Source organism: Somniosus microcephalus, chromosome 3 (genome assembly GCF_052327205.1).
Source record: "Somniosus microcephalus isolate GS21.2 chromosome 3, FLI_Smic_1.0, whole genome shotgun sequence".
In the NCBI taxonomy this organism is placed as follows: Eukaryota; Metazoa; Chordata; class Chondrichthyes; order Squaliformes; family Somniosidae; genus Somniosus; species Somniosus microcephalus.
Genome location: NC_140989.1, coordinates 71,230,956 through 71,250,603, shown reverse-complemented (window position 1 = coordinate 71,250,603; position 19,648 = coordinate 71,230,956). Strand labels below are relative to the sequence as shown.

Sequence of the window (19,648 nt, the reverse complement as noted above, 5' to 3'; positions counted from 1 at the left end):
GATGACGGCAGATTTGAAAAGGAGAGAGGCAGTACTTGAGGAGAGGGAACTGTTTACAATATCAGCTACCATGGGGGCCAGGAAGGGAAATTGGATGATCAGCAGTTTAGTGGGAATAGGGTCAAGAGAGTAGGAGGTGGGTCTCATGGACAAGATGAGCTTGGAGGGCATGAGGGGAGATAGGAGATGCGGATTCAGGGCTAGGACAGAGGGGGAACCTTGGGAGAAGTGTGGCTTGGTGTACTAGGGGAAGGGAAGAATGTGGCAGAGGCAGCTGAACGGATGGTTTCAACTTAGTGACAAAGAAGTCCACGAGCTCCTTGCATTTATTGTTGGAGGTGACCTTGGAGGGGGCAGGGAAAAAGGAGTTTAAAAGGACTGTTGGTAGTGGAGAAGAGGTCTGAGGTTTTATTTGCATTCCAGGGTGATCCTGGAGTAGTGAGCAGCTTTTGCAGAGGAGAGCAGGGTCCAATTATGCTGGATGTGGTCCAACCAGATTTGGTGATGAATGCTAAACCAGCTGTGCACCATAAACATTCAAATCAGCATCCCTTGGATGTAAGAGAGCAGAGCTAGGGGGCCGTGCCAAGGAAAACGACCAGGATGGGAGAGATTAAGGGGGAAAAATTGAGTTGTGCCTCCTATGGGGCGCTAACTTCTCCTGAAAAAATTAGCGCCCCCACAGCCGAAATGCATTGGTAGTGCCCAAAGAGGGAAGCGGGGTGCTACTGGAAGCGCCCCGCCTCCCTCTTGGGGCGCTGCATGTGAATATCACGGCGCTACATGCCACAGTGCCACGTGCTGCGGCAAATCACGCTGCGGTACTGCAGGCCTTCCTCCACTTCTTAAAGGGGAGTGGCCTTGCGCAGCGCACCTGGGGCCGAGCTGGGCCACCAGGGATCGGAGAGCCGGCGAAAGGGCCTGGCACTCAAGAGAAGTGCTGGGCTCACGGAGCGCAGCCGGCACTCCACCGGGGGGAGTGGGGGGCTGGTCAGGAGGCCGGGGTCGGCAACGGGAGCAGGTGCTGGCAGGCGGCCTGCAACAAAAATGGCCGTCCGGCACCTCGTCTTTAATTAGTGCTGCCCCGACCGCAGGAAGGCCGCCCTGACCCTGTCGGACATAGCATCTGGTGGTAAGTCAGGGGCGCTACCGAAGATCACGGCCAGGGCACGAGCGGGGTGCTGTGCACGGCGATGACGTCATTGCCGGCAGTGCAGCGCTGCAGGGACTTACGCATACCGCCGCCGACCTCCCACTGAATGTCACGGGAGGCGTTGGCGGCGCCGCACCCGGGCACTAGTTGCTTTGCACCCCATTAGCTCCCTCTTAGCGCGCTAACGGGAGGCACGAATTTTTAGGCCTAAGGGTTTTACTGGGGACAAGGGCATCAAAGGTGAGGCGAGGGTGAGATTGAGCAGATCGGTAGCTGCAGAAGAATCGTAGTGAATGGAGGGCTAAGGGTTAGACAGTTCAGAATTTGAAAGTGCCGTTGTAAGTGACTTGGGGCAGACACAAAAGAACGTTGGAAGGGGGATAGGAGTGGTGAGTTTACCAGGGAGTGATCAGAGATGGCCTTATCTGTGATTGAGACGATGAGAATAGAGATACCACATGAGGTTGAGGGAGTGGCCATGAATATGTGTAGGAGAGAATAAGGGAGGACATGTGTGCAGTGAACTCAGAGGAGAGGACAAGGGGAGTAGAGATGGAGTTCAAAATCACTGAGGATCAGAAGTCGCTTGGTGAGAGGCTGAGGAAGGAAAGCAGTGAGATTATCTCAGTGAGAAACGTAGCATGGGGCTTGGGTGGGCGGTGGAGAACGAGAATTTTAAGGCAGAGTTGAGAGGGGTGGAACAAGGCGAGATGCTCAAAGGAGTAGATGGTGCCAGAGGTGAGATTTGGTGATAAGGGTCATGCCGCCACCCCAGCAGTTTGGGCGGGGCAGACGGTAGAAGGTATAGCCAGGTGGAGAAGTGAGCCAAGTTTCCGTCAAGGCCATGATGTCGATATCAATCAGTGGCAGGTACAAAGTACAGATAAGTTGGTTTTCATGAAGGTGAAAAAAAGGCAGGGCTATCCTACCAACTCTGACATATTCCATCAACTAGCTACAAAGCAATGCTGGCAGATTTCTTTGCCAGTAAATAGTATACACTGAATCTATAGGGGGAGGGGGGAGGAAAAGAAAAAAAGTAAGCTCTTATTTCCATTCCCGACATACATGATTACATTCGTTTATGCAGCATAATTTTAACCCCTCCCCACCCCCAAATAGTTATTGCCAATTACACTCGCCTCCCTCAAGATTGAAAATTATGGCCTATTGATTCTCCATGGCTGCTTCTGCATAGTGGTTCATAGGAGAGCAGATCTTCTTCCCTCCTTTGAATGGAAGTCCAACTTTGTACTTTTAAAGTTGTGATACATGACTGTTGCAGCAATGAGGTTTATTTTAACCCATTAAATTGTCCCACAAACCATTAAATAAGATGTTGGAAAGGAGTTAGTTGCAACCCATCAATGCACCATAGTAATGAAACATGTATGATCTTGAACTACCTGAAGATTAGTATTGTGCCACAGCAACAGTCCAAGTCTGACCATGTCTTTATCTAATATGATTGGTTACCATTCTGCCATCGTGGGAATGAGTACCTATGTCATTTTAAAGTTTAAATTAAAGTGTTGATGTTTACTCAGTTTCATAAGTGAGCCAATTCCATTTCTAAGTTTGTAGCTCACTGTTTGCCAAAATAGATCAGTCATGAAATATTGTCTTCCCACAGCCAACCAATGTATTTCTATCCTATAATTCAAAGCTGCAAACAATAGTATTTATGTTTATCAGGAGATCAAGATTCACCTACAAATCTGTATCAGGATATTATGCCTCATTTTGATCATTTGAAATAACTATGAGGCAATACTACAAAGATCCCCCCACTACCACTAAAAAGAAAACATTAAGATTTGTATAGTTATTGAATTGCTGCTCCAGTAGTTTTTCATTAATACACAAAATAATCTGTACAGGGATTGAAATACTTTATCCATGCAGTTATAATTCTGCATACAGAAGTACTGATCATTTATGTCCATCTATTTATTGCAAGTAGATTGAGTATATCTGAAAAATACCCATTAATATCATAATCACTATAGTCTAGTGCCAAGATAAACACAACTATTATTCTACAGTAGCTGGTCAGAAATTATTTGTGACTGTACACTGTTTTATTGCAACTTGAGTGCTCCCTGGTGTGCAGGTTTGAAATTCAATGTGAACAAGTACTGGCACTTCTGCTGAAAGTATTTCAAACCCTGCAGTTATATTTAAATACAACAACTTGTCTCGGGATAGAGAACCTGGGACTTAATCTTAATAACCTGTCACTCATGTTATCATCTGAGCCTTTCTGTTCCTCATACTCCATTTTGTCCTTATTTGTATTGCAAATTTCTTCACTCTCCACTACAACTCCTTCATCTGGGACTTCTAGTCGCTTTCTCTTGATGAGCTTGTCCTTGCTGATCTCCTGGACTTGGAGATGGAAGTGGAGCTGGTTTGGTTGTACCTGGTGTCTTTCTGGGTCCATGACTGGAGCTTTGCCCTGGGTCAGTGGATGAAGTGCATTACTGACCTCTGCTGGTGGATCTATAGCCATACGTTTGACCTTCCTTCTCCTTTGCAAAGATCTACCACCTAAGTTACTGTCAGTGACAGAATCTGACTCGTGCCACGAATGCCTTTTCCCCCTAACCGCTGTCACGTTCAGAGAGGACAGACGTTTGGCAACTATCAGATGGTCATCCGAGTCACTGTAATTGATATTTTCTCTATAGTCCCGGATTGCTTCATCCAGGCTAGATTCAGAGCCCTCACTCATGCAGTGGCCATGCTCCCAGATGTGATGTCCAGTGTCCGAGCGCCTCTTCCTGCCTCTCCTTTTCCTAGCCTGCCGCTTCAGAAGGCAGGCAGCTGAGCTCCGGGAGGCTTCATCTCCAAACTCCGCACACCCTCGTGTGTGCTCAGAGGTTTCCTCCAGAGCAGAGACCAAATCATGAACCAGTTCCTCCATTGCTCTGCAGGGCCGTAAAAATAAATAAATAGAATAAACATTAAAAAATTAATAAACGTGATTAAATGTTAGAAATAATATCTGGAATCACTGCTTTAGTTACAAATAAAATATCAAGTATGGATTGGAAGACCAGTTTTTAGTCTATCTATAATTACATACGCACACGTGGACTGTTAAAAATGCAAATGGCCTATACATGCGTGAATAATGCATGAACTGTATTTCTTTGTATTACAAAACCTTAAGGACATCCAATCATTTTGGTGGGACTCTCTGGCAGTCTTAAGGCAAAAAAAAATAACCTGTTATAAACGCACGCATATGTACCATGGCCAGTGATAGAACAGCTTGTTTCTGGCTACCCGATTAATAAAGTCATAAAATCCTTGTTACAAAGCACACTTCACTATAACAGTTTTTGTATTGCTCCCAGAGGAAGCATTATAACAAGGGGTTGCTGTATTTTGCAGAGCTCTGATTTCTACTACAGACCACCACACTTAAAATTCTCTTTCACAGCCAAGTCTCCTGTATTGTCTTTCTTCTTCCTTCCTGTCTTTAATGTGGTAACTCATGCTGAGATACACTGAATTTACATAGAATTTACAGCACAGAAACAAGGCTATTTGGCCCAACAGGTCTATGCTGGTGTTTATGCTCCACACAAGCCTCCTCCACATTACTTCATCTCACCCTATCAACATATCCTTCTAAAGATAGGAGGGTAAATGTCACAATCCCACGCTCTAGCAGCCAACCACACTCAAAGGGAATGCAGGTTTGAGAACTGGGATTACATCTCCGACCCACAATCTCTTCAAGTACAGCTTTCCCGAATTTATCCTGGGGTTCCAGAGTGTTAGCAGCCTTCCCTTACCCAAATGGCCATTCTTCATATAAGGTTATTTCCCTTTTCAGCAGGATCACTGTGTATGTTAAAAATGGTAACATACTCTGCTGATTTTCCCCTCTCTAGCCTGGGGAGATGAAGATAACTGTACATTATTCTATCAAATTTTAAATTCTCTCTCACCCCATGATCACTTTATGAAATCAAACACCTTGGGTAGAAATTGAATCTCATTGCACCCATTTTACACCCATAAAATTGGCACAAAAAGGTCCAATATCAGGGTTCAATGTCCTGTGCCGCAAGGACACCCAACAAATGTTAGACTGGGGTATGTACTGGTCTTGTATTGTACTAAATACTGCTTTGTTTGTGTGTGATCTTTCTCCTTCTCAAATCGTAATGTCAAACTCTTATCATATTATCTATGGTCACTGTTTGCAAGATGCTCCCTTACAGTCAAATTATTAATTAATTTTTGCTCCTTACTATTGTATGACTTGTTCTAAAACATATTGGACCCAATTTTAAAGGGGGGCGAACCTGGAGATGTGGAGGCCTGGCCGATCTTAACAGCCATTTATTTCCATTAAATTTTCTCTCTCTCCCACCCGAACCCAGCCAAATCAATTTCCTGGCCGGCGAGTAGAAGCTGGGAATTGGGAATTCGGATGGCAGGAAGTTGTGGCCGGGGTCCCGTGGGATTGGTCCCGGGCAGTCAAATAAGTGGTGGTGGGGGTGGGCACGATCGGGGGAGGGGGAGGCTCTGGACGCAATTGGGGAGTGGGGCCAGCCAGTAGCAAGGAAGGCCCAACGCTTTCTTGTGGAGCCTGGGAACACACCTGCTCCTCCTGGCCCACAGGACACTTAACAAAAAATTAGAAGACTTACCTCCTGGGCCTCTTCTGACCAACGATCGCCCTCATGACAGGTCTGGCCTGACAGGGAAGCTGTCACTGCTCAGGCCTCAAACTAAAATAGTAGATTGGGGCCAGATAGTGTAATCGGGCCCCGATCTGCATATTGAAACAAGACCACGCCAGCATGGGGCAGGTGTCCTGCTTGCCTGCTCAAAAGAGCAAGTTAACATCAGGACATGTTGAGAAGTCAGCGGAATTAGAGGGGGTAAGTCATTGCCCTCATTTTAAGTGCCCTCTAGCCAGGTTTCCGGCAGGCAGGAAGAGTTAAAATCAGGGTCAATGTTTCAGAAAACTGTCTTGGATACACTACCTTTACAACTTGAGCTGTTTTGCAACTCCCACTCTACGTGAAAATTAAAATCTCCAATTTTAACTACCTTGCTTTTGCTGCATGCTTTTCCAATCTCCAAAGTTATGCCTGTATCACGGCTGTCAGTTGGTCTGTAGCCATCTCCCACCAGTCTTGCATCCTTTGCTTTTTTTTTTAAAAAGTTCTACCCAGAATTAAATTAGGCTCCTTACATATACCAATGAGGGGTCTACCACCTGTTTTAGGACCCCTCTAACAAAATGGACTGCCCCAAGTGGAGCAGGTGTCAGGCCTAGTCGTGGATGCAGCTGCCGCCAAAAAGGTAAGTGCTCCTCCAGGCTCCACAGCGGTCCTGATGGTTGCTAACAGCCGTGATTGGACCCCCTTTGCTGTCCTCCCACCCTGGGACTTACCCGAGCGCTGCTGCCGGCGAAACAGCCGGCGCGGCGTGAAACTGAATTCTTCAGTCCGGCAATTATGTCGGTGAGGTCCGAGGACCAATTTGTCATGTTTCTCGAGTCTCTGTCTTCGGGCGCAGGGATCGTTCCTTGCACCCATTTGAGACTTAAAAACTGGCCTAATCTAATTTCCAGGCCCTTATCTTTACAACACGGTTACATTTAAATTGCACATATTGTCATCATCACTGTAGATAAACTAACAAAATAACTAGATATATTTTATTTTAGTCATAGTTTAGAAGTTTATATATACACACAGCATCAAGTTCTTATCTGGTCATAAAAGGTTCCTGCTATCATGCATAAAATGTCGTATAAAAACATTTCACCTATTTTCAGAGATAGATATCTATCTCTGAAAATAGGTGAAACGTTTTTATAATTTGTCCTGTTTGCATGTCCACAATTTAGATTTACTAATATAAAAAGATTACAGTTAATTGAAGCATATAGAATGGGTTAAACTTGACCATTTGAGTCAAATATTAAGGGGGAAAAAATTGAGTCGCGCCCCCTTTGGAGCACTAACTCCGCCGGGGAAAAAATTAGTGCCCCCGTGGCCAAAGTTCATCGGTAGCGCCCCAAGAGGGAAGCGGGGTGCTGCTGGAAACGCCCCGCCTCCCTCTTGGGGCACTGCAAGCGAATATTGCGGCACGTCCCGCCGCGGTACTGCAAGCCTTCCTCCTCTTCTTAAAGGGGAGGGGCCTTGCGCAGCGCTACCCGAGGCCCAACTAGGCCATCAGGGATCGGAGTGCCAGCAAAAGAGCCCGGCACTCAAGAGAAGCAGCCGGCACTCAGTGGGGGTCTTCAGGAGGCCGGGGACGGCAGAGGGGGCAGGTGTTGGCAGGTGGCCAGCAACAAAAATGGCTGCCCGGCACCTCGCCCTTAATTAGCGCCGCCCTGGCCACAGGTAGGCCCCACTGTCCCCGTCGGACATAGCGTCCGGCGGTAAGTCAGGGGGCGCTACCGAAGATCGCGGCCAGGGCGCTGTGCATTGCAATGACGTCATCGCCGGCAGCGCAGCACCGCAGGCCGCTAACGGTTACCGCCGCCGCTAACCTCCCGCTAAATTTCGTGGGAGGCGTTGGTGGTGCCGCGCCCGGGCACTAGTTGCTTTGCGCCCAGTTGGCGCTAACGGGAGGCGCAAAGCAACCGAATTTTTAGGCCTAAATCTCTACCTTTACACAATAAATAAATAAAGTATAACAACAGTAGTCAAAGTGCATTCCAACTATTTTCTCACTTATGAGAAAGACCCTCGATCACTTTAACTGGTAAAGTGATTATGAGCTAGAGTATTTCAAGGGTATGGACATGCAGTGCATGGGGGCTGGCTTGATGGACTACAAAGTCTTTTGTGCCTTCCTACGCTCTTATATTTCTATCACATGTGCAATATCCTCGACCATTATAGTACTTGACTTAGGTAGATCTACATATTATCCCATCTTCCAAACTATCTCAGGTAGTACTTCATTTCTTCCTCACTCATCCTCCATTAAAATACTGGCTGTGACATAAGTTATGCCTAAGTTTATCTGAATTGTGTCTTACTATAATTTTCTTAAATGACATTTTATACATGATAGCAGGAACCTTTTATGACCAGATAAGAACTTAATACTGTGTGTATATATAAACTTCTGATAATTCCAACAATATGCTTATTAAAAGGTCACCTTCAAAATGGAGCCACAATGGTTGATTAAACTCGGTGCTATTGAATCCACGTGTCAAATCTAATCAACTTTATACTGTAGACCCAAACACAACTACAAGTTTGCATAATGATCAGGACTGTTTAAGTGACTTAATCCTGGTGAAGGTTCCCTTTGTTAAACAATATCAGTAACCTTTTATTTTATCAGTAGCTGTGGCCACATGAGCAGGTAAGTTATTCCAGGTACAATCCTATTTTTATATTCAAAATCTGTTGTTTCAGAGAAAACAATGTTTGCTTAATGGTTGCTTTTGAATCAAGGTGAGTAGAAAGACAGGTTTTTCTGTATGATATTATATATATTGTAGCCTTCAGTCCAACACGTGCTAAAATACAGCACCCTGATCTCTGAAACAACATTCATCATTTATGTCTGCTTCAATAACAAAGGATTTATGTAAAACACCTTTACTATAAAGAAACGTTCTTGTTTGGCTCACAACAACAGTATAAGATGGATGTACAGGGTTTGCTGTTTTTACTTTTAATTTTCAGCATCAACAAAATCACAACAAACCATTATGGAATTTTACCAACAACTCAGTCTACAGTTTGGCTGCATATTTGCAGCAATTAGAAGTCAATGTAATAACATTTACTCATACACAGGAGTATTAGCATTTTCCAAACACGATATTGTGTGGAAAGTTTCTAGTGCTAGAAAGTTTCTAATTTTAGAAGCCAAGTTAAAGGGGTACAATCTACTCTTAATTCAAAGTATCAATGTAAGCACAAAGTTCCCACTTTGCGATGTTATTTACATTGCTTAATTCAAATGTTGTAGTGTCAAAAAATGACTTAAAATTATCAGTAGTAGTAGACCTTTTTACCAAAATTGCAATAGTGTGATTGGGTAAACTGTGATGTCAATCACTGATCATGCCTGATGGTAATTTTATTAAAATGCTATTTAAAAATTAATTGATCCACACAAAGACCACATCACAATAGTTTGTGGTACTGCACACACCACATCTAACGCAACAATTGTGACTTGAGGAACCAGTAGATAATGTCACCAGCAACTAAAGTGAGGGTTAATTTAAGCCGTGTACTCACAACACACACGTACTTATACAAGTGGTTAAAAATAAAATTATTGAATTTCATTGCTCATGGTGATTTGGGGGTTATGCAGATTTCAAACAGGGCATACTAAATACAAATGGGAAGTCTCAGGAATATCCGCCGTAAGAATAAGCTGATCTACTGGTGCGCAGACATGGGCAAGTAATTAGAAAAAGAGACAGTGGTTTCTGATTCTACAACACTGTCAACAAAGACACAGATTCACAGAAACAGATGGATAGATAATAATGCAACGTTTTTCTGAAGATCTGAAATAAGTCCAGCCAGAAACATATGACATCAAATTGATTTTTCACATAGTTTCAATAGACTTAAACCCTTTGATTTCTAAGTTTGTGTTTTCATCAGAAGCCAGAGGAAAGGAAGTTTTACCAGCTACAGTACAGTAAATACTTCTAGGGAAACAATTGATAATTTATTTCACTTTCTCAAGCTACTCGGTTTCTAATCTTTGTCTATCATGGCCTCCACCATGTTCCCCGCCATTTGCACTCTTGGAATGCTCATCATAGATACACCCGTTAGGCCTTGCCGCCCAGCGTTCAGGAGGCCCGGGTCTAAAAACTGGAGAAGTGCCTGTGCTTGTACTCTTAGCGTACTGATATGCACAAGCCAATTAAAGACAACATTTTTTTCCAAACAGGCAGCTCACTGGCTACCTCTTTCTCCAGCTGCAGCAGGTCCACAAGGCCTGCTGCAGTAAGTCCCACCCCCAGGCTTGCGTGATTTCTGGTGAAGTTTGAGGAATCCACCTCCTAAATGCAAATGATTCCAGAGCAGAAATATGGCCGCTGTTAAGAGGGCATCTTGGGGCAGACTAAAGGCCCATCCCTCTGTACATGCGTGTCAATCGAAGAGAGGAGGCAGAAAGCTTAGACAACTGGGTTTCTTTCACACATGATAAGTTCAGTAGTATTTAATACAGTCACAGCAATAACAAAGTCCACTATTTAATAATGTCACCTTAACAAAAACTTCAACTCAGCCATGGTTCAGTGGTAGCACTCTCGCCTCCGAGTCAGAAGATGTGGGCTGATATTCCAATTTTGTACTCGGGGAGTCGCAGGTGCCGTCTTTTGGATGAAACGTTAAACCGAGACCCTGTCTACCCTCTCAGGTGGACATAAAAGATCCCATGGCACTATTTTGAAGAGCTGGGAATTCTCCCCAGTGTCCTGGCCAATATTTATCACTAAACAATCATCATTAAAAGATTATCTGCTCGTTATCACATTGCTGTTTGTGGGACCTTGCTCTGTGCAAATTGCATGCCATGTTTTCTACATTACAACAGTGACTTACACTTCCTGAGGTCATGAAAGACACTATATGAATGTAAGTCTTTCTTTCTATGAATTTCAGGTCATTAATGACTGCTGAAATACAATCCTTCTTTCTGTCCTCTGAATTCCACTTCTCTCTTCCTCTCCAAGCACTTGAAAAAGAAGCACTTTTTACGAATGGACTTATCCAGCACTAAGAATGGCTTTAGGTAGAGTTACTCCTTTAAACAGCTTACTCAAAAAAGAATTGCAAAACAATGCTAACGGTTGACTATGGAAAAAAAGTAATGCTGCAGTACAAACCTTTGCAGTGTAGTTTATGCATTTTAATTTGTACTAAACAAGAATAATTTGTATTTTTTTTTTAATATAGAGCGCGTCTGACTGCATCATTGCATTACTGCATGAACAAACTTATAGATCATGGAGTGAAATTTCATGTCCGTTTTCTCATGCGTAATCGGGATGTAAAGCAAAGGCCTGGCATAAAAGATCGAGAAAATGTGGGCGTAAGTGTGTTACGTACATAATTACGCTATGCCTGAATTTCCTCGATTTTTTACGCCTGTCTATTGAACCCTGCACCTGACAAATTTCCTGTAATTACACTGCTTTAATATGGGTATAAAATTATACCCAAAATTTTAGACGCAGCAGGAAACACCGGAAACAGTCACTTTTCTAGTTTTTTGTGATATTTTTAAGCAGTTTTTCAAAAAAATGATCCTCACTGAGACATGCACTGTATTTTCTGTTTCTTTGAATGCCTTTCTATAGCACCAGTATGAGTCACATTAAAAAACTAAAAAGCTTCCACGACTATGTTCTTAAACGTGTTGTGCGTAATGTGCATGAACAATGGTTAGATGGCTTGAAACTTTAACTTTCATACTTAAAGAAGGAATTATATGGTGTGAGCTCTGTGCTGTCCTCAGGCCCTGATTGTTGACCCTGATTACGTCGATTTTCACATTCCGGTGTATGCTAATGAGATTGACAGGAAATGTAGGTGTAAATTGACATCGGCAAAATGGGCACACGTGTGTAATTGCCCGATTATGCCCCCACGGGAAATTCCACCCCAATCTGACTTTGCGGATTCCCCACAAAGAGCATTCTTAATCTCAGCAAAGTCATCACGGTGAGAAGCAAAATGTAGCACAAAGAAAAACAATTGGGCAAATCAATGAGTGCCCCTTTCAATCACCTCCCAGCACTTGTTCAAGGAACAAAAGGCTGTGAAGAGGTTGTCCTTCTGTATCGGTCAGGAGAAATGGGGAACATAATGAAATTAAAGAAAAATAACTTATAAAATAGGAGAAAATGTTTTTTGAAAACTAATTTCAGGAGAGTAATATGAATTCACGCATATTCTAAAGAACTAAATAACCATATTTTAAATGTTTTATTAATACAAGATAAAAAGTAGCTAGCATTTGTATAGCATCATCAACATGATTAAATGTCTCACGGTGCTTCACATAAAAGACAGACTGAGGTCCAAGTTTTAAAAGTTAGCTAATGCTACTGTCAGAAAGGTAGGTTTGAGGAGTTTTTTTTTTAAGGTAGAAGGGAAGTAGTAATTTGAAGAGGTTTAGGAAAGGAATTACAGACAGGAGCCCAGAATATCGTAAAATGCAGAACAAGCCATAGGGCTCAAGGAGGTTGCAGAAGTGGGTCAGGTGAAACCGCAAAGGGATTTGTAAACAAGGACAAGGATTCTGAATTCGGTACTGACCAGTAGAGGTCAGTGAGGAGAAGGGTGATGAATGAGCAAGACTTAGTGCAGGTGGAAGAGTTTTGGACAAGTTGGTATTTGTATAAACAGGAGTTTGTGAGGTCAACAAGGAAGGTATTCCTTGAAAGAAGCTAAATCATAAGATAACAAAAGCAGAGATAAGTGGCAGGGGGTGAGATAGGGGCGAAGGGAAACAATGTTGCTGAGGTGCTGTCTCGGTGATGGATAGGATAGGGAGTTTGAAGCTCAGCTCAGCGTCAAAGAGTTCCTAAATCTTGTCTGGTTTGCCTGAGAAGAGCAGCTAGGGAGGGGATAGTCAGGAGAAAGTGAGATAGTGACAAATCTCCCCTTTCCAGTGAATGTCAGGTATCACTTAGAAGAGTGCATCAGAGTGAATGATGAAAAGAAAAATTATTTTCCAGGCTTCAAAACTGAAAGTCTTCCTTCTTCCTACAAACTAGAGTCTTTTAAAAGGCTAACTTAATTTATTCATTCATGGGAGGTAGGCATTGTTGGCAAGGCCAGCATTTATTGCCCATCCCTAATTGCCCTAGAGAAGGTTTTGGTGAGCCATCTTCTTAAACTGCTGCAGTCACCTCTGAGGTGAAGGTACTCCCACATGCTGTTAGGTAGGGAGTTCCAGGATTTTGACCCAGCGACGATGAAGGAACTGCAATATATTTCCAAGTCAGGAACTTGGAGGTGATGGTGTTCCCATGCGCCTACTACCCTTGTCTTTCCAGGTGGTAGAGGTGGCGGGTTTGGGAGGTGCTGTTGAAGATGCCTTGGCGAGTTGTTACAGTGCATCTTGTAGATGGTACATACTGCAGCCACAGTGCGCCGGTGGTGGAGGGAGTGAATGTTTAAGGTGGTGAATGGGGTGCCAATCAAGCGGGCTGCTTTGTCCTAGATGGTGTTGAGCTTCGAGTGTTATTGGAGCTGCACTCATCCAGGCAAGTGGAGTGTATTTCATCACACTCTTGACTTATGCCTTGTAGGTGGTGGATAGGCTTTGGCAAGTCAGGAGGTGAGTCACTCACCGCAGAATACTCAGCCTCTGACCTGCTCTTGTAGCCACAGTATTTATTTGGCTGGTCCAGTTACGTTTCTGGTCAATGGTGACCCCCCTCCCCCCAAGGATGTTGATGGTGGGGGATTAGACAATGGTAATGCCATTGAATGGCAATGGAAAATTCTCCAGCTCTCTCTTGTTGGAGATGGTCATTGCCTGGCACTTGTGCGACAGTGTCAGTGTCAGCTATTGATGACTGCCCTCATTTTTTCTTCTCGGGTGAAAAATTGGGTGTCGCCCATTTTAGGGCGCTAATATCGGCTGGGCGCAAAGTTTAGCACCCGGCGCTAATTATCGCCTCCGACTGCAAAATTCACCTCTATCACCCCTGGAGGTGATTTGAGCACTAAATCAGGCGCTACACACCTCTCTTAAGGCACAAACATCGGGGAATGAGGCACTACCTCAGAACGCTACCGAAGCTCAGGCGATGTCAGTTACCATGGATGCCTGGCGCCATCCAGTTCTTAAAGGGGAGGGGCCATCTTGCTGGCCAGCCACTCCCTGCTCATTGCAGCCTTGAATCTCGGCCTGGACAGACCTCTAAAGCAATTGTGTTGAAAGCACTAATGGATAGTATGCCCAGGGAAAGAGTTCGGCGCTTAGGAACCTCAAAAGTGGTGCTGAGGGCCAAAACTCCTTAGGACAGCATTAAATCTTTCCAGACGTCTCTCTCTCCCTCTCAACCTGGGTGTACCAAAGATTTTGCTGACAAAAAAAGGCAGGAATGCCCTCCTTTAAACAGCGCTTCCCCAGCCCTTTCCCGACTTGAAAACATTCCCTTCTACCTGTTGTTCCTAGCGGCAGACGCTAAGGCAGGGAGCGCGACTCAATATTCGGTCCGGGGCGCTATAGGGTGTTGCACGCTCGACTGACGTCACGATCTGTGGGCGCAGGAGATCGTGGCAGTAGTGCTTAGCGCCGCAGTAAAATGACTGGTCAATTTCGCGAGCGGTGCTAAAATCACCGCGCTCGGGCGCTAAATTCCTAGCGCCCCGTTAGCGCCCCCCGGAGGTGCTAACAGGAGGTGCTAGCCAACCGAATTTTTCCCCCCCTACTCTTCTCAATTTTGCCAGCGATCTCCTGTTCAATCCACAAAACAAGGAAGCAAACAAAATTTTCCCCCAGAACTTCAAAAGATATATTAAAAATAAGGGAATGAACCCTTGATAACATTAATGCCTTATTGTCATTCCCATGTGTTATTCACTATGTTCTGGAGCCGTTCATTCACAAGCACACTAATCATTACACCTGACAAGAATTCAGTGAGAAGAATATGACAGCTCACAAACTTCAATGAAAATGCAGGTTCATATATTTCTTAATAATAAAATTTTGTATCTGCCGTGGTCATCAAGTCTGACACCCACAAGGAGCAAAGTTTTTTTTCCTTATCGGTCAAGTGTCTAAATCTGTGCATTTCTCCTTTCCAATTTGTGAATAACTAAAGTATAAAACGGCAAGAGCAGCGGCGGCGCTATAGAGAGAGAGGCAGCACGAGGAACCTTCAAAACAGAAAGAAAATCAAGTCGTGACATCACAGGGCAGCAGGTAGGTGATTGGGTGGTGAGTATTAGAGGTTTTTTTAGCCTCTAAATTAGGGAAGTGGGTTAAACTCAGAGCTAGGAAACTGTAACTTACTATTACTTTACTGAATTAGTAACTTAAACTAGATAAATCAATTAATTAATGAAACTAAAATAATTGATTGAAAAAATAATTAATTAACTAATCAAATAAATAAAGAAGGTTAGATAGACATGGCAGGGCAGGTAGTGTGCCTTAACTGCAGCATGTGGGAGTTTGTGGACAGCAGCGAGATCCCGAGCAGCCACATCTGCGGTAAGTGTGCAGCTCGAGGAACTTCGACTCAGAGTTGTTGAGCTGGAGTATGAGGTGCAGACATTGCGGGGCATCAGGGAGGGGGGGAATTACCTGGACACTTTGTTCCAGGAGGCAGTCACACCCCTTAGGTTACTTTAGAGTTCGCCAGTGGTCAGGGACAGGAGGGTGTGACTGTGAGTCAGGAAGGTATGGGGACCCAGGATGTAGTGATGGAGGAACCTCGACCATTGACTTTGACCAACAGGTATGAGATACTTGCTACCCGTGTGGATGAGAACAAGGACTGTACGGTGGATGAGCAAACTGACCATGGTACAGGAGGCCATTCAAGTGGGGGGAGTGAAAAGGAATGTGGTAGCAGTAGGGGACAGTATAGTCAGGGGGATACATACTGTTCTCTGCGGCCATGACCGGGAGTTCCGAAGGTTGTGTTGCCTGCCTGGTGTCAGGGTGAAGGGCGTTTTCTCGCGGCTGGAGAAGAACTTGAAGTGGGAGGGGGGTGGGATCCAGTTGTCGTGGTCCATGTAGGAACCAACGACATAGGCAGAAATAGGAATGAGGTACTGCTGAGAGTGTTTGAAGAGCTAGGGTTGAAATTAAAAACGAAGAACCTCACAGGTAATAATCTCTGGATTGTTACCGGAGTCACACGCAAACTGGCATAGGGACAAACAGATTTGAAGGTTAAATGCGTGGCTCAAAGAGTGGTGTGGGAGGCAGAGGTTTCAATTCATGGGGCACTGGCACCAGTACTGGGGAAAGAGGGAGATGTTCCATGGGGACGGGCTCGACTTAAACCGGGCTGGGACCAGTGTCCTGGCGAATCGAATAACTAGGGCAGTAGATAGGGCTTTAAACTAATGAAGGGGGGGGGGTGGAGGATTCAGGAAAGGGTAAATTCAAAAGCAGTAAGAGAAATGTCAAGGATGTAGAGTAGAATAGTGATCTGGGTAAAGATAAGCAGAGTGGGTCAGGAAGGGACAGAAAGATTAACAAAGGTAATAGGGCATTAGTGACTAAAGTGACATCAGGGAAAAACAGAAAAAAGTTCAAGCTAAAGGTACTATATCTGAATGCACGAAGCATTCGCCACAAAATAGATGAATTAATAGCACAGATAGAAATAAATGGGTTTGATTTAATAGCCCATGACAGAGACGTGATTGCAGACTGACCACGATTGGGAACTAAATATTCCAGGATATTTGATTTTTAGAAGAGACAGGCAGAATGGGAGGGGTGGCCCTGATAATAAAGGAGGGAATAAAGACAGTAGAGAGAAAGGATCTTGGCTTGGAAAAACAAAATGTAGAATTAGTTTGGGTGGAGCTAAGAAACAACAAGGGGCAGAAAGCACTAGTGGGAGAAGTCTATAGGCCCTCTAACAGTGGCTGTAGAGTCGGGCAGATTATATATCAGGAAATTAGAGATGCATGTAACAAGGGTAATACAGTAATCATGGGCGACTTTAACTTTCATATAGACTGGGCAAACCAAATTTGCAGAAATAGTGCAGAGGAAGAGTTCATGGAATGCATTCAAGATAGTTTTCTAGATCAGTATGTCAAGGAACCTACGAGGGAATTGGCTATTTTAGATCAAGTGCTGTGCAATGAGACCGGGTTAATTAATAAGCTTGTAGTAAAGGAGCCTCTGGGGAGCAGTGATCATAATATGATAGAATTTTATGTTGAGTTAGAGAGTGATTTAGTTAAATCCGAAACTAGGGTCCTAAACCTGAACAAAGCAAATCACATAGGTATGAGAGGTGAGTTGGGTTGGCTAAGGTAGGTTGGGAAACTAGATTAAAAGATATGACAGTAGAAAAGCAATGGCAAACATTTAAAGAAATAATTCATAATTCACAATGAATATACATTATCTTATGGAATAAAAACACCACGGGAAAAATGGTCCAACCGTGGATAACAAAAGAAATTAAAGATAGTATTAGATTAAAGGAAGAGGCTTATAATGTTGCCAATTGAATAGTAAGCCTGAGGATTGGAAGGATTTTAGAATTCAGCAAAGGAGGACCAAGAAATTGATAAAGTAAGGAAAATAGAATATGAGAGTAAATGAGAGACATAAAAAACTATAAAAGCTTATATAGGTATGTAATGAGGAAAAGATTAGCGAAAGTAAACATGGGTCCCTTACAGGCTGAAACAGTTGAAATTATAATGGGGAATAAGGAAATGGCAGAGAAATTAAACAAATACTTGTGTCTGTCTTCACGGAAGAAGACGCAAAAAACCTCCCGGAAATAGTGGAGAACCAAGGGTCTAGCGAGAATGAGGAACTGAAAGAAATTAGTATTAGTAAAAAAAAGTACTGGAGAAATTAATGGGACTGAAAGCCGATAAATCCCCTGGACCTGATGGCCTACATCCTAGGGTTTTAAAAGAGGTGGCTATAGAGATAATGGATGCATTGGTTGTCATCTTCCAAATTTCCATAGATTCTAGAACAGATCCTGCAGATTGGAAGGTAGCAAATATAACCCCTCTATTTAAGAAAGAGGGGAGAGAGAAAACGGGGAACTACAGACCAGTTAGCCTGACATCAGTAGTAGGGGAAATGCTAGAATCTATTATTAAGGACGTGGTAACAGGGCACTTTGAAAATAATAATAAGGTTGAACAGAGTCAACATGAATTTATGAAAGGGAAATCATGTTTGACGAATCTACTAAGAGTTTTTTGAGGTTGTAACTAGCAGAATAGATTAGGGGGAACCAAAGGATGTGGTGTATTTGGATTTTCAGAAGGCATTCAATAAGGTGCCACACAAGAGGTTATTAAACAAAATTAGGGCTCATGAGATTGGGGGTAATATACTAGCATGGATTGAGGATTGGTTAACCGACAGAAAACAGACAGTATGAATAAACGGGTCATTTTCTGGTTGGCAGGCTGTAACCAGTGTGGTACCACAAGGATCAGTGCTTGGGCCTTAGCTATTCACAATCTATATCAATGATTTGGATGAAGGGACCAAATGTAATATATCCAAGTTTGCTGATGATACAAAGTAAGTTGTGAGGAGGATCCAAAGAGGCTTCAAGGGGATATAGACAGGCTAAGTGAGTAGGCAAGAACATGGCAAACTGAATATAATGTGGAGAAATGGGAAGTTATCCACTTTGGTAAGAAAAATAGAAAAGCAGAGTATTTTTTAAATGGTGAGAGATTGGGAAATGTTGGTGTTCAGAGGGACCTGGGTGTCCTTGTACACAAAGATAACATGGAGGTACAGCAAGCAATTAGGAAAGCAAATGGTATTTTGGTCTTTATTACAAGAGGATTTGAGTATAAGAGTAAAGATGTCCTACTGCAATTATATAGGGCCCTGGTGAGACCACACCTGGAGTATTGTGAACAGTTTTGGTTTCCTTACCTAAGGAAGGATATACTTGCCATAGACGAAGTGCAATGAAGGTTCACCAGACTGATTCCTGGGATGGGGGATTGTCCTATCAGGAGATATTGAGTAGACTAGGCCTATATTCTCTAGAGTTTAGAAGAATGAGAGGTGATCTCATTGAAACATACAACATTCTTACAGGGTTTGACAAGGTAGATGCAGGGAGGATGTTTCCCCTGGCCGGGGAGTCTACAACCAGGGGTCTAGAACAGTCTCAGAATAAGGGGGCGGCCATTTAGGACTGAGATGAGGAGAAATTTCTTCTCTCTAAAAGGTGGTGAATCTTTGGAATTCTCTACCCGAGGGCTGTGGAGGCTCAGTCGTTGAGTATATTCAAGACAGAGATCCATAGATTTTTGAATATTAAGTTAATCAAGGGATATGGGAATAGTGCAGGAAAGTGGAGTTGCAGTTGAAGATCAGCCATGATCTTATTGAATGGTGGAGCAGGCTCGAGGGGCCGAATGGCCTACTCCTGTTCCTATTTCTTATGTTCTTAAAAGTACCAATTATGTTATTCAAAACCTTTTTATTACACCAAAAAAAAATCTACACAATCATGTTCCAGAAAAAGTGACTCATCCTACTATATCTATCTATATCTATATATAAACGGATACTTTTTTCTGTCTGTCTGTCTATCTGTCTGTCCTTCTGTCTGTCCTCACGTGTGCGTCTGTCCGGCTATGAACTCGAATGTTACAGAGCGTACCTACGCGTGCGTTACGTCGAAAGAAAGCTCACGGTTCCAAAACGATGGTAAGCGTATTTACGTTTTGGCTGGACAAAAATTGCGCCCGCGGTATCCGAAAAACGTTCAAAATTCCGCTCATTAGCATCTCATTATCC

At 43.6% G+C, this 19,648-nt stretch overlaps 1 protein-coding gene across 5 annotated transcripts in view; it reads right to left on the bottom strand.

Annotated features, from left to right (window-relative positions):
* gpatch2 (G patch domain containing 2) overlaps window positions 1–19,648 on the bottom strand; it is a 342,724-nt gene that overhangs the window by 318,930 nt on the left and 4,146 nt on the right. For all 5 annotated transcript variants that reach the window (XM_085981062.1, XM_085981060.1, XM_085981063.1 and 2 more), the window contains exon 2: window positions 3,388–4,083. In XM_085981062.1, coding sequence (XP_085837188.1) covers window positions 3,388–4,079 — 692 coding nt within the window. In that variant the 5' untranslated portion in view covers window positions 4,080–4,083. The remainder of the gene's footprint in view (window positions 1–3,387; window positions 4,084–19,648) is intronic.